This window comes from Pan paniscus, chromosome 15 (assembly GCF_029289425.2).
Source record: "Pan paniscus chromosome 15, NHGRI_mPanPan1-v2.0_pri, whole genome shotgun sequence".
Taxonomy (NCBI): domain Eukaryota; kingdom Metazoa; phylum Chordata; class Mammalia; order Primates; family Hominidae; genus Pan; species Pan paniscus.
Window position 1 is genome coordinate 57,726,170 of NC_073264.2, and position 14,719 is coordinate 57,740,888.

A 14,719-nucleotide genomic window follows, 5' to 3' on the forward strand; every position below is an offset into this window, starting at 1 on the left:
AAAGTTCTTTGAGATGATGTATAGAGTCATTTCTTTTTTAACAATTGGAGACAGCTAGAGCAGAAGCTATTTTAGAACTCAGATTTTAACACCTGAAAATGCATATGAGTTAGTGGAAGAATTTAGTTTATTTGTAGGAAAAAAATATAATACATTTCTCTGAGATTGCTTAAATGTTTTTTGAACCAAAACAAATAATATAGAAAACAAGGAAACCAATTAAGGAAAAAGATAACCCACAAAAGAATGGCTGGGAATTATCTCTCATGGCCTTTATTTTCTTCATATTAGATCTCCAGAAATCTATTTGAATTAATTTTGTTATTTGCTAAATCACTGGAGGCCATGTCTACACTGCCAAGAGAAAAAAGTTCAAAAACTCATTTCAAACAGCTTCCTACCAAACCAGTCGGGGATATTCTATACAGTATACCAATATAAAAAATACAGAAGAATTATTTGTTCTGATCCTATTCCAAATTACATAAGTTGATAACCAAATGTTACCATTGGAAAACGTCTTGGAACTATTTAAGTCTTTCTAGTGCACTTTTTCTTCCAACTTTAAAAGACAAAATTTTAAAATCTGACCCCAGCCCTTGTGATTGTTCAGTATATAATCAGTGGTATCTTACAAGGACTATTTTATTTGGAATCAATCAAATTTGTTTCCTGCCAACAATAAGTTAGGTTGTTTTTTGCAGTTCTCAAGTAACAAATATGAGGACCGAACTCTCATTCAACATCCAAGCCCTTGCGGTTTGTGCAAATATATGTTTAGCAAGAAAGTAAGTAATACAATTCCTTTTTCTGTTATTTTTCTATGTTCATGAATTGAATTAATGTTTTCAGTATGTCACTGTAGGACATTGCCAGTATTATTTTATACTCCAAATAAATGACTCTCCTAGCTGTCTATTAAGATAAATGTGTATTGCTTTCTTCTATTCTGATTCTAAATAAATCAATGATTTCAAGAAATCGAGCATTATATTACATCTAAGTAGACAGTCATTTGATGTCCTAAACTTCAGGTTTGATCCCTTAACTCTGCTATAACCGATTATTATTGCTGATTTTAAAAAGAAGCAATAATTTAAATTCCTCTGATGATAAAAGTGATCCCTGATGACAAAAGAAACCCTGAAAAATGTAGCACTGTAAATCTCCATTAATTTATTCATTTATGATCTAGTCTGTTGAATGTATTTGTATGTAAATGTATATTTGTACATTTATCTATAGTTTTGTTTACTTGACACAAACATTGTGAACATTTTCTCATACTATAAAAATACTTAAAATCATTTAAATGTCTATATAATAGAACATTCTATGACCACAGGAGAATTAATTTAACTGTTCTTCTATTGAGAGGTCTTTAGATTGCTTCCACTTTTTCCACTATTATAAGTAATACCAAAGCATTTTTATGGATTAATCTTTATTTACATTTCTTGTTATTGCTTAAAGATTTATGCCTGCATGATAAATAACTGAGTCAATGATTATTAATATTTGTAAGGCTTCCGATATAGATATTATCAAATTAAATTTTCTGAAGGATTATACTAACATATATTGTCATACCACTGCACACCAACATTGAGAGTTATCGTTCTTAAATCTTTATTATTTCAAGCATGAAAATATTTCTATTTTGCCTGTATTTGATCACTTCTGAAATTTAACAAAATCAGTAGTTTGCATTTCTTCTGTGAATGTTAGCTTTATATCCTTTACTACGTAGTCCCAAGTTGTAGTTCAAATTTATTATTATATTTTGGTTATTTGTTTCAACTCAGATTTTAAAAACCGAAATCTCTCTTTGCTCCTAGTTAAAAATGGAAAGTTTTTATAGATCTAATAGTTTAAAGTCCTGTGATATTATGTTTGACATTCATGTATCTAAATATTTTAGACATATTTTTATTATTTTTTGTAGGGACAGACAGAATCCATCATTAGTATGGCTTTTTACTGGAATGTTTTGCATTTATTCATTGTTCTTTGCTTGGAGAGCAAATTTAGATATTTCAAAACCACTTTTCATGGGTGTGGTAAGTTTTACTTAGATATATCCTTTGACCAGAAAGTTTGTGAAGAATGTGCAAATTTGCATTTCATAAATCTTGTAGAAGGGCAAATTACTTGAGGAATAGTTAAAATTTTATATACATTTTTATAAATCAAAGTTGAATTATTGAGTCAATACAGCTAAGGCCTCTTTTTAGGATAAAAAGAATGCAGTGTTTAATTAACACAGTTGTTAAATAGAAAAGTAAATGTAAAGTAGATTTAAGTCAGTCATTGTATGTGTGTGTGCTTGCAAATATAGGTACAACTGCATTTCTCCTGGAATTTTTTTAATAGCAAAAGAAATATGAATTGTAATTGAGGGCACTTGACAACATATTTCCTTATTTCTTACCTCCCCAGTCCCAGGCCTAGGCAAAAGAGCAACCGTATTTCTGTTTTCTTTGGCAGCAGTCTCTGAGATTAGAGTATTTCTTCTACTTACAATAGATTCTCTGTAAATGTCAATAGCACTTTTTTGACAGCTGAAACAAAGTCTGCGTATGTGTGTGTTCAGGAAGCCTAATAAATAATACCCTACTTGATCACCTGAGTTCTGAATCAATTGAGAAACAAGGTAATACAGTACAACGGGTGGGAGAATCACTTTTATTACTGATAATACTGAGATTGGAAAATGCAGCTTATATCTGTAGCCAAGGGGGCTTCCTCTTCCAGCATCCCAGAATAGACAGATTTACCCACTAGTCATAGGCAGTGCTGTGCAGGTCAGGCCTCTTCCCTGTCTCCCCCACCCCACTGGTGCCACAGAGATAGACTCTAGCCCTGGACAAGTGCTTCCTGTGGGTAGCTCACTTCCAGGAGAAAGTGAGATGAAAAGGGAGGGCGCTGCAGGCCCAGTCCCAGCTCCCAAACTCCCCAGTCAGATCAGTCCCTACATCCTACAGGAGGAAATACATGAGGGGTCAGAGACAGGCCAGGACAGTGGAGCTTCTCCATGTGGAAGGAAACATCAGGAGTAAAGCAAAAGCATTTCTCTAACTCCTTCAGCCTGTATATTACTGGAGTTCAAGACTAAGGCCACAGTATTGAAATGAATGTGTGGATCTGAAAAGGGAGATGCACCTATCAAACTGGGAAGGAAGAATGTTTGAAAATAGAAAAATAAAATGACCTGGGCTTGGATTGGGGAAATCAGTTAACAAAACCTGAATGACAACAGGCACACACAACTAGATGCATGCAGCATATTTAAAAAATATATGAGGAGCTGATTGACAGCATAAAATAGTCAACTGGACCCACTGGTTGCATGTCTTCTTTCACAGGTGGAACGATTCTGGATGCAGAGCAATGCAGTAGTGGCCGTCCTCGCTGGCATTGGTTTGGCTGCAGTTGTGTCTGAGACTAATCGAGTGCTGAATAGCAATGGGCTTCAGTGTCTGGAATGGCTTTCTGCAACTCTTTTTGTAGTTTACCAAATATATTCTAATTACAGGTAACACATGGTTATTTTTATGAAAAGTAGCTGTCAAGCCAGAGATACCTGAATATTTAGATTCTAACACTTTATTTCATTGTTAACTTCTACTGGTTTTCAAGACTCAAAGTGAGACAGCTTGGTTGAATGCAGTAGTTCTTTAACTTTTAGGGTTGTTAAACCTAAAAGTTAAAGCATGGGCGATGAATGGTTTCAGGCCATTGCAAACAAGGGTTTAGGTGGTGCATGTAGACAATTTGTATCTTTTTCTCTTAAGAACCCAAGAGATACTTTTAGAATCCCTAGTACAGGTAAAATTCCATGACCTAAAATACCACTTAGATGGAGAGTAAAATGATTTAGAGTTTTTTGTATACCCTAAAATAATTCACTTTATGCTTCCCTTTATGTCCAGTTTACTCTGTAGTAGTAAATACTAATTTTTTTGAGACAAGGTCTTATTCTGTCCCCTAGGCTGGAGTACAGTGGCATGATCGTAGCTTACTACAGCCGTGAACTTCTGGGCTCAAGCAGTTCTCTGCCTCAGCCTCCTCAGTAGCTAGGACTATGGACACATGCCACCATTAGCATGCCTTTTTTCTTTTTTTTTGTAGAGACAAGGTCTCACTATGTTGCCTAGGCTGGTCCTGAACTCCTGGTCTCAAGCAAGCCTCCCTCTTCAGCCTCCCAAAGTGCTGGAATTAACAGGTGTGAACCACTATACCAGCCTTAATTATTTTTAAATTAAGTTCTAAAGTTTCTTAACTCATATATTATTAGTATTACATGTATTTTTCAAAAAATCTGTTTAATAACCATTACAATACAAATCTCAGTCTAACATAAAAGACTAAGTCTTAGACTATAGTTCGTTTATTTCCAGCAATATCAAGTACACATTATGGAAATGGAAGAGAGAGTCCCTTGGAATTTTGCTATAGTGAGATTGGACTGGTATTATTTTAAAGGATTAAATTTTCTCTTTTAACTTAACTTTAAAAACCAATGTTCTTACCATTCAACCCTGCAATCTTATTACTGGGTATATACCCAAAGGAATATAAATCATTCTACCATAAAGACACATGCATGCGAATGTTTATTACAGCGCTATTCACAATAACAAAGACATGGAATCAACCTAAATGCCCATCAGTGGCAGATTGGAAAAAGAAAATGTGGTCCATATACACCATGGAACACTAGGCAGCCATAAAAAGAATGAGATCATGTCCTTTTTAGGAACATGGATGGAACTGGTGGCCATTATTCTTAGCAAATTAACAGAGGAACAGAAAACCTAATACTGCATCTTCTCACTTATAAGTGGGAGCTAAACGATGAGTACTCATGGATACAATGAGGGAGAACAACAGACATTGGGGCCTACTTGAGAGTGGAGGCTGGGAGGAGGGAGAGGATCAGAAAAAAATAACTATTGTGTGCCAGGCTTAATACCTGGGTGACGAAATAATCTGTGCAACAAACCCTGTGACATGAATTTACCTTTATAACAACAAACTCACACGTGTACCCCGAACATAAAATAAAAGTTAAAAAAACCCACAACATTGTTCTTTATAATACTGGGGTAGAGCTGGTGTTAGGAAGGCCACCAGGAGGCCTTGAGAGAAGGGGCTGCGTGTCCTGGACACAACATCATCACTAGCTCAAGAAGGTGCACCAAGCCCACAGTGTGTTTCCCAACCTTTTCTTATCCCAGTCATCTCCTGGCTCAGGCCATTAGGGCAGTCCAGGTTCGACACCAGACATATTTGCACAGGCTAGGTGTTTTTATCTTGTTTTGATTTTTTTTATTTGTCCCAGGGGAATGGAATACATAGCACTTTTGCTAGGTGGCAAAATGTGCCTCATCACTCTGCAACATAGGGAATCAGGTAGGAAACAGTAATTTTTACATCAGTTACAAAGGCAGGGATAATATTCTGTTCCTAGAGGTGTTCATTTGCTTTGTGATACCCCAGATATTCTCAGCTCCATCAAATGTAATGGACTTGGTAATAACAGAAAGGACATTGCTTGTCTCATTTTTTGATACTAATTACTGTTTTGTCGTCTTTTTCTTTTTTCATAGAATGCTGTCAGAATTCATGCCAGTTTTTCTTTGAAGTTAGAAAGTTCACTTCATTCTTGAAAAGAATGAAGTTATTGGCAATAGCAAATAATGCCTGGAGAGAAGTAAACAACTCAGGAAACTCATCCTCCCCTTGCTTCTCATTGGTCTCATTCCCTAGCAATTTCTTGATCTCCAAAGGCAGAGAGGGACACAGGAGGCCTGTGATTCGGGGGAGAAGTGGAAAGGATCAACCTCTGCATGCAAGAAAATCATACAAATGCCATACAAATTCAAGTCAGAAATGGGCAGATTTCCTTTTGCATTTCTGAAAGTTCCTTTGAGTAAATGGAATGAACATAAAATTGCCTTAAACTCCAAGTGGAATCAGAAATCTTACTTTCTAAAAATAAAATTGGATTACACTTAGGGGGAAAAAAGGACCTATTCTTGTGTACTGATTCCCTTTTTCTGGAAATGATTATAAACTCCAGAAGTAAGCAGTAGACTGATTTTTTTTCAATTGCACAATTAGCTGCTGCTTATCAGGTGATAGTATTCTCTCTTCAAATATACATATTATTTTAGAATGTATTGAAACACTAAATGTTGATTGTATGATGGGAAAAGAATGGCATAGAAAATAAGCCTAGTCTTATTAAAACTGTAGCAAAGTGTTGCTATTTTAATTTTTTTGGATCCTTTTATTTAGTGTTTGTGACCAAAGGACCAACTATGTGATTGATAAGTTCGCAAAGAACCTTCTCACCTCTATGCCTCATGATGCAATTATCTTACTCAGAGGAGATTTGCCAGGAAATTCTCTCCGTTACATGCATTACTGTGAGGGGTTGAGGCCTGACATTTCATTAGTGGATCAGGAAGTAAGTATATGAAAAATATACTTAGAATATAGCGATGATTTAAAAACATATGTTTTGGAAAAAACATCTTTTTAAAAATGGTGGATGGGTACAGTTTTCATGATCACTGTTAGGTAGAATATATATGACATTCTACATGTTAGGTAGAATATATATGGGCATACTTTTTTTTATTTTAACTAATAGTGTAAGTCACACTAGTTGCTTCTTTCTCATTTAAAAACATTTAAACTGAACGTTTTAAGAATTAATGTGTTTCATGTTAGATTCATAATGTTTTAGGTCTCTAGTTCATGTGACAAACCATAAAAGTGTTTGTTGTATGGTAAATCTATTTTTAAATTGTTATTTTACATTCAGGCCGGGTGCAGTGGCTCACGCCTGTAATCCCAGCACTTTGGGAGGCTGAGGCTGGCGGATCACGAGGTCAGGAGATCGAGACCATCCTGGCTAACATGGTGAAACCCCGTCTCTACTAAAAATACAAAAAATTAGCCGGGTGTGGTGGCACGTGCCTGTAGTCCCAGCTACTCGGGAGGCTGAGGCAGGAGAATGGTGTGAACCTGGGAGGCGGAGTTTGCAGTGAGCCGAGATCGTGTCACTGCACTCCAGCCTGGGCAACAGGGCGAGACTCCGTCTCAAAAAAAAAAAAAAAAAAATTGTTATTTTATATTCAGCTAACTCAACCATTCAAATTTACCTTGCCCATTGGTCCAGGGATTAAAATAAATTATATGGAATATGAAATAAATCATACTGTAGGTAAGTAAACATTTCACTCAAAATAGAAATTATTAACCATAATTATGCTATAGAGTTTTTATATAAACTTTGTTAATGCTGTGACAAAAATACATTAAGAGAGGACTTGTGAAAATTTTGAGGGCTATGAAAACTTTTTTTTTCATTGAAGAACTATTTAAACTAAGATTTATTATTTAAGCCATAGATACATAAAAGGGAAGAAACCTGTCTCTGGTGTTTTTAGAGCAGTCATTAGGAAAAGAGAAATTCTTAATCTTAAAAGAATAATATGATGAATTCAATTGAACAAATTATTAGGCATAGTACTTAATGCACTTTGTTGAATTAATGAATAATTATAATTTTTGGAGAAAACTTTATAAACAGATTTGTAAATATACAATTTTACATTTTTATAAGCAGTTGCATTTATATCATGGATGCCGATTGATTAATTTGAACTTCAGTCTAGATTCTGACAAAAGCTATGTTATTTGTTAATAACATGGTTCCACACTATGATTTTAAACACTGTTTAGAATGTCAGCTCCTGTAGTTGAGAAGCATGGATTAGAAAGTGAATTAGACCTAAACTCAAGTCCTCATTCTGTCACTTCCTGGATATGTGACATGGGGCTAATGATTTTTCCTCTCAGAGCTTCTGTTCCCTTATTTATGAAATGTAAGTCATCATTATGTAAGTTAGGGTGCATTTGAATGCAAGAAACAGAATACCTGACTTAAATGACTGAGTTTTTAGCCTCACATGAGACGCAGTCTGGAGATAGGTGATGTTAGGATTGATAATATGAGCAGTTCAGGGACGTCAGTTTCTGAGGCAGTTTTTCTGCCATTCTCTTGACTTTTCCCTCCCAGTCACAGGATGCATGCCCAGTTCCAAACATCACAACCTAAAACAAAGCACAGTGCTTCTTCTTGGGTATCTCCCTCTCTCTATTTATTGGAAATAACATGTGCCCCAGAAGCCCCCCAGCAGACCTCCACTCAGGCCCCACTGACCAATACTGAGTCATATACTCACACCTAAACTGCTCATTAGCAAAGGAGAATGACTAGACTGAGAACATTGCAGCCTGAGCTACCTGATCAAAATCAAGATTGCATTAGTGAAAAAGGAGAAGGTATTCACTGTTGAGTGGGCAATCAACAGTGTCTGATACAGTTATTCTCACATAGCAAGGTTATTTTGAGAACCAAATGAACAGTAAAGTCCATAGCACACAGTGGGTATGTAATTAATATTAATATCCTCCAGAACCAGAACTATTGGGTAATAAAGCCTAATTCAGTAAGTATTTTTTGAGTATTTACAGTTTAGACTTAGATTAAAATTAATTTGTCATTTGCTAGGTAATGTCTTACATAAGACAAGTAAAACATAAGCACAATTTCTCAAATGATGATATCCGAACATAACAAAGCTTTGGTGGTGTAAATGGGAGTCTCTTCTTTAAAAAGAGGGAATGAATACATATCAAAGTATAGAGTTAAGTATGTGTTAAGTATAGAATTAAGTAAAATGATTTTTTCTAATATAAGTAAATTATTTAAATCAAAAGAATGTGTAAACTTGTAAGGATATGTAATTAATATAGGGCTACTAATAAATTCAGATAATTTGAAATGCCAAAAGAGTTTTTAACTTTGAGGCCTAGATTATTACATGATTGAGCTTCTCCAGGGCAGGGATTATATCTTATTCATTATAGATGAGCATACTTGATTTTTTTAATGAATAAAATAATGGCTATTTTGTCTAGGTTGTCTAGTCTGGCCATCAAAGGCATTTCAATTTCAGCAAACATGATTTGAGAACTGGCCAGGCGTGGTGGCTCACGTCTGTAATCCCAGAACTTTGGGAGGCCGAGGCGGGTGGAGCACTTGAGGCCAGGAGTTCGACACCAGCCTGGCCAACATGGTGAAACCCCGTGTCTACCAAAAATACAAAAATTAGTCGGGTGTAGTGGCATGTGCCTGCAATCTCAGCTACTCGGGAGGCTGAGGTAGGAGAATGAACCCAGACGGCGGAGCTTGCAGTGGGCTGAGATCATGCCACTGTACTCCAGCCTGGGTGACAGAGTGAGACTGTCTCAAAATAATAATAATAAATTTGAGAACTGTTCTATGCCAGGCAGTGTGCTAGGTGCAGATACACAGAGATGAAAAAATACAGTGCCTTTTCTCTAGGAGCTCACAGTCTGGTGAGGAACAGGCTCTCATAGAGGTGAGTACAAAGTACTAGAGGATCATGCCATTCTGGCTATGGAGACAGAGGAGGGCATCAGAGGAAGTGATATTTACAGTGGTTCTGAAAGTTGAATACACATTCTCTAGGTCAGTGGTCCCCAACCTTTTTTACACCAGGGACTGGTTTTGTGAAGGACAGTATTTCCACAGACTGGGGGTTGGGGGTGGGGGTGGGGAATGGTCTCGGGATGAAACTGTTCCACCTGAGATCATCAGGCATTAGATTCTCTTAAGGAGCATGCAGCTTAGATCTCTCACATGTGCAGTTCACAATAGGTTCACACTCCTGTGAAAATCTAATGCTGCCACTGATCTGACAGGAGGCAGAGCACAGCAGTAATGCTGGCCCCTGCTGTGCGGCCCAGTTTGGGGACCCCTGCTCTAGGTATAAGAATGGGGGAAGGTCCTTCTGGGGAGTCAAATGCGGGAGGTAAATTGGAAGAAGGTACTGATGTGACTGATGATAGTCATAATAAAATCCAAAGTTTACATCACTAAAAAAGTAATCAGTACCACATTCTCAGTTGTGCTTATATTTTTCAATTATGTATATATTAGGTTGGTGCAAAAGTAATTTAGGTTTTTGCCATTACTTGATAAACTTGATTCTTTTTAAGAAATATATTAAAAGTCTGACATTATGTGTGACTTTTCTGGCAGATGATGACTTACGAGTGGTATTTACCCAAGATGGCAAAGCACTTGCCAGGTGTCAACTTTCCTGGGAACCGGTGGAATCCTGTGGAAGGAATATTACCTAGTGGAATGGTCACATTTAATCTTTATCATTTTCTTGAAGTAAATAAACAGTAAGCATTCTTTTTATATAATAGCTTTTCTAAAATCTTAAGCTTTTCTAAAATTGTTTCTGTAGCAGCTGTGCATCATCCAAAAGACCAATTTTCTCTACCTATTTCCCTGTCACTGGTGAGATTATCTTTGTAATTAAATTGAATATCTGTGCATAAATGAGGCCAGGCAGAAATAAATGTTATTGTTTTGGATAAAGGAAAAATACAGACAGATTAGCAAGAACAGCAAATAAGATCTTAGTACAATTCACAGAAATTGGAGATGTGCCTGCCTACTTGAAATCATTGCAGGTGGATGGCAAGCAATTATAGTTCCCCTGATCAACACTATGGCCCCCCTTTTAAGTGTAAAGCAAATGTTTTCAGGAATAATCACTATATAAAAATAGCTTAAGAATTTTTATAAAGGATAAGACATTTTTATAAATAAGAAAAACACCTACAGTTTATGCTAGCTGAGATAAAATATGAGAATTGTGAATTCTATACTTGAGAACATAAAATTATTTGTAGTTAGGTCAAGAATAAATAATTCCTCCGATGGTATATAGTGTTCAACATTTCTTCTGCCATGAAGTGCTTGAGATTGTCCAGAGCTTGAAGAAGAAACACTTATTTCATGATTTATTTTTTCTTATAAAGAAGACTTCAGAATGTCTTTGTAAATCCCAAAGTTAAATTATCCCTTGCTAAGAACATAATAATGTGGTATTTTGGGTGTTTAGAGCCTGAAGTTTATGTGGCTCGTGGAGTAAACGACAGTAATGGTTATAAATGCGCTGTGAGAGTAACATTTAATTATTCTATTCTAGATAAAATATTAGGAACCATTAACATCCCCAAGTTGGCATTTTTGTGAATTTTCGAGAATTCAATCCCACAAGCATTTACTGAATGTCTACTATGTTACAGCTTGTATTAGGCTCCAGCAGTAGAAAGATGAATGGGACTCAGTTCCAAATCCAAATAGAACACAATCTAGTTGTATACATACATAGATGTGAATACAACTAGCCATAATTTGGTGGGATAAGTTCTATACTATCAATGCCTTGTAAAGTGTCAGACATAGTATATACTCAATAGGTGTTTACTGAATAGATAGATGATTTAACTGACAACATATGCCAAGTATTCTGGCAGCATGGATAAGGAAGCCATTAATTCTGTTTGGGGACATTCATTCAGCATTTATTTAATAAAAATTGCATGTCCAAAATGTTCCAAGAACAATATGATGGAAGTATCGTATGCTCTTTGAGGAAACTCTAAACAACACGGAAAAGTGTGAAGACGATCAGTATCATCTGTCTCCCAAGGACAGCTGCTGTTAATATTTTGATAAATATTGTTGGATTCCACTCATCTTTAACATAAATGACTTATTTTTAAAACATACACATATTCATACATACTGTATTATATATAGCTGAGATATCATTTTCTGTCCAATTTTTTTAACCTACCATTATATCATAAGCATTTCCCCATGTATATTATTGTCATTGTTGGCTAATATTCTCATAAGATGCATAATAATTTAATGAATATTCTATTTTTGGGATATTCTCTCTGTTTCTAGACTTTTGCTCTTATAATATACAATTATGATAAACATTCTGCCCCATAAAGTTTTGTTAATGTTTTTGACTAACAAAGATCACTGCATAAATATGACTTATTTAATATCAGTTTTTAAAATAGTTTTTAAATTTAAAAGTTTCATGTGCTTGTTACAGAATGAGAAATGTTTTTAAAAACTGGAAGAAAACAGGGTCCTATTCACTCAGAAACAACACATATATAAAAAATGCATATTTTTTACAAAGGTGAAAGCATAAGTGTCCTGTTTTTTATATTTACTGTCATAAAACAATTTCCTTATGTTTTTACAAACTTTGTAAATACATGTACTGTAATTTAAAAATAATAAGCAAATAAAACTATTAGGAGATATTTAACATGATCTAATTTTAACTATAATAAAATTATACCTACAACAACTGCTTTTGTATATGTAGGGTTTTTTGTGGAGGGGCAGAATTTTAAATTATTAGTATAGATTCTCAGAAGTAAAATTACTAACTCAAAGGACATGCATTATTTAAAGGCATGTGATAGAGATAGTTTTCCCCCCAAAGGGATGGACCATCATCATATGAAAGTTATCTAAATGCATACCTCTGAAAGGAAGCTAGCTAATGTTTAGTGAGCACCTGTTATTTTAACATGCAGTAATATTTACTTTTCTTGTTAGGGGGTGTGGTATACAGTTCTATGAATTTTAACCCATGTATACATTTGTGTAACCACCACAGCAGTCAGGACACAGAGCAGTCCATGATTCCATAAATTTTCTTGTGCTGCTCCCGTATAGTCATACTGTCTCCTCAGGCCTAACCCTGGCAACCACTGATCTGTTCTTCATTATTATAGCTTTACCTTTTCCTGAGTGTCATATAAATAGAATCAAAGTATGTAACCTGTTGATATTGGCATATTTCACTTAGTGTAGTGCCTTTGAGAACCATCCTAGTTGCTGTGTATATCAATAGTTTATTCTTTTTGTTTCTAAGTAATATTTCATTGTATGGATGTACTGTAGTTTGTTTATCCATTTACTCATTGAAGGACAGTTGGGTTGTTTCCAGTTTGGGGCATTTATAAATAGAGCTGCTATAAACATTCATAAACAGGTTTGTGTGTGAGTATGTTTTCTGCATAGGGTTGGGATTGAGTTGTTTTCTTATTGTTGAGTTTTGAAAGTTCTGTATATATTCTAGGTACACAACCTCTGTCAAATATGCAGTTTGTAAATATTTTCTCGCAGTTGCTTGTCTTTTACAAGTGTCTTTTGCAGAGCAAAACTTTATTTCTTTGAAACTCAAATTCAATTTTTTTCTATGAATTATATTTTTGGTATCATATCTAAGAACTCTTTGCCTAATGCCAGATCACAAAGATTTTCTCATGTTTTCTTCTATGAGTTCTATAGTTTTGTTTTTGTGTTTGGATGTCAAATTGTCCTTATACTCTTTGCTACAAAGATTATCCTTTCTTCATTGCATTGTATTTGCACTTTTCGCTGTCTATACAAACGAAAAAAAATCTTCTGGGGTTTTTTATTGGTTTTAACTTAATTCGTGTTTTTGTGGTTTATCTTTTTTCATCCTTTTGTTTCTAACCAACCTATATCATATTTAAAATAGGTGTTTTATAGACAGCATATATTTGAGTCTTATTTTACTATCTCAGATCCCTATTTTTAATTGCTATGTCTACACCATTTGCATTTAATATAAATATTGATATGTTTAGATGTATGTCTACTATTATCTTTTTTTAGATTAATTGACTTTTTGTATTTCTTTTTTTTTTTTTCTTTTGAGATGGAGTCTCACTCTGTCACCCAGGCCAGGAGTACAGTGGCACAATCTTGGCTGACTGCAACCTCCACCTCCCAGGTTATAGCGATTCTCCTGCCTTAGCCTCCTGAGTAGCTGGGATTACAGGCATGTGCCACCAAGCCCAGCTAATTTTTGTATTTTTAATAGAGACGGGGTTTCACCATGTTGGCCAGGCTGGTCTTGAACTCCTGACCTCAAGTGATCTACCTGCCTTGGCCTCCCAAAGTGCTAGGATTACAGGCGTGAGCCACCACGCCTGGCTGACTTTTTGTATTTCTTTTAAAAATGTTTATTGAGATTTTTTACTATATCGCTTGGTAAAGTTTTTGTTTTTGGTGTTTTTTTATTTTTTGAAGCTGGTTGCTGTTGAGATTACAGCATCCATACTTAACTTGTCATGGTATACTTAGGAGTAATAATTTACCACTTCAAGCAGAATGTGGAAACCTTACTGTCATATAAGTCTTTTACTTTTTGTGTTATATATTATGTCAGATAGGGTCGTTTTTATTTCAGTTGTCATACATATATTAAAGAACTTAAGAGAAAAAAATATTCTACAATATTTATCAGATACTTACCAGATCTGTTGTTCTTTCTTCAATCCTGATATTCCACATTTTCCTCTTGTGTGATTTCCCTTCGTTCTGAGGATATTCCTTAAGTATTTCTTTTAAACCAAAACTATTAGCAGTGAATTCTCTTAGTTTTCCTTTATCTGAAAATGTCTTTATTTCATCTTCCTTTTCGAAGGATATTTGTGGAAATAGATTCTGGGTTGATAATACTGTTTTCCTCAGCATTTTAAAAATGTTACTTTAGGCTGGGCACAGTGGCTCATGCCTGTAATTCCAGCACTTTGGGAGGCTGAGGCAGGATTGCTTGAGCCCAGGAGTTCAAGACCAACCTTGACTACATAGGGAGACCCTGTCGCTACAAAAAAATAAAAATAAAAAATTAGCTGGACGTGGTGGTACACACCTGTGGTCCCAACTACTTGGGCAGCTGAGGTG

At 35.3% G+C, this 14,719-nt stretch overlaps 1 protein-coding gene across 8 annotated transcripts in view; it reads left to right on the forward strand.

Annotated features, from left to right (window-relative positions):
* The window catches only part of TMEM260 (transmembrane protein 260), a 94,443-nt gene that overhangs the window by 35,320 nt on the left and 44,404 nt on the right, over positions 1–14,719 (forward strand). For all 8 annotated transcript variants that reach the window (XR_010109759.1, XR_008620891.2, XR_008620892.2 and 5 more), the window contains 5 exons: positions 705–788; positions 1,946–2,060; positions 3,366–3,535; positions 6,304–6,475; positions 10,148–10,296. Coding sequence is in view for 3 of the 8 variants with exons in the window: in XM_003831677.6 (XP_003831725.2) it covers positions 705–788; positions 1,946–2,060; positions 3,366–3,535; positions 6,304–6,475; positions 10,148–10,296 (690 nt within the window). In the remaining 5 variants the exon portion in view is untranslated. The remainder of the gene's footprint in view (positions 1–704; positions 789–1,945; positions 2,061–3,365; positions 3,536–6,303; positions 6,476–10,147; positions 10,297–14,719) is intronic.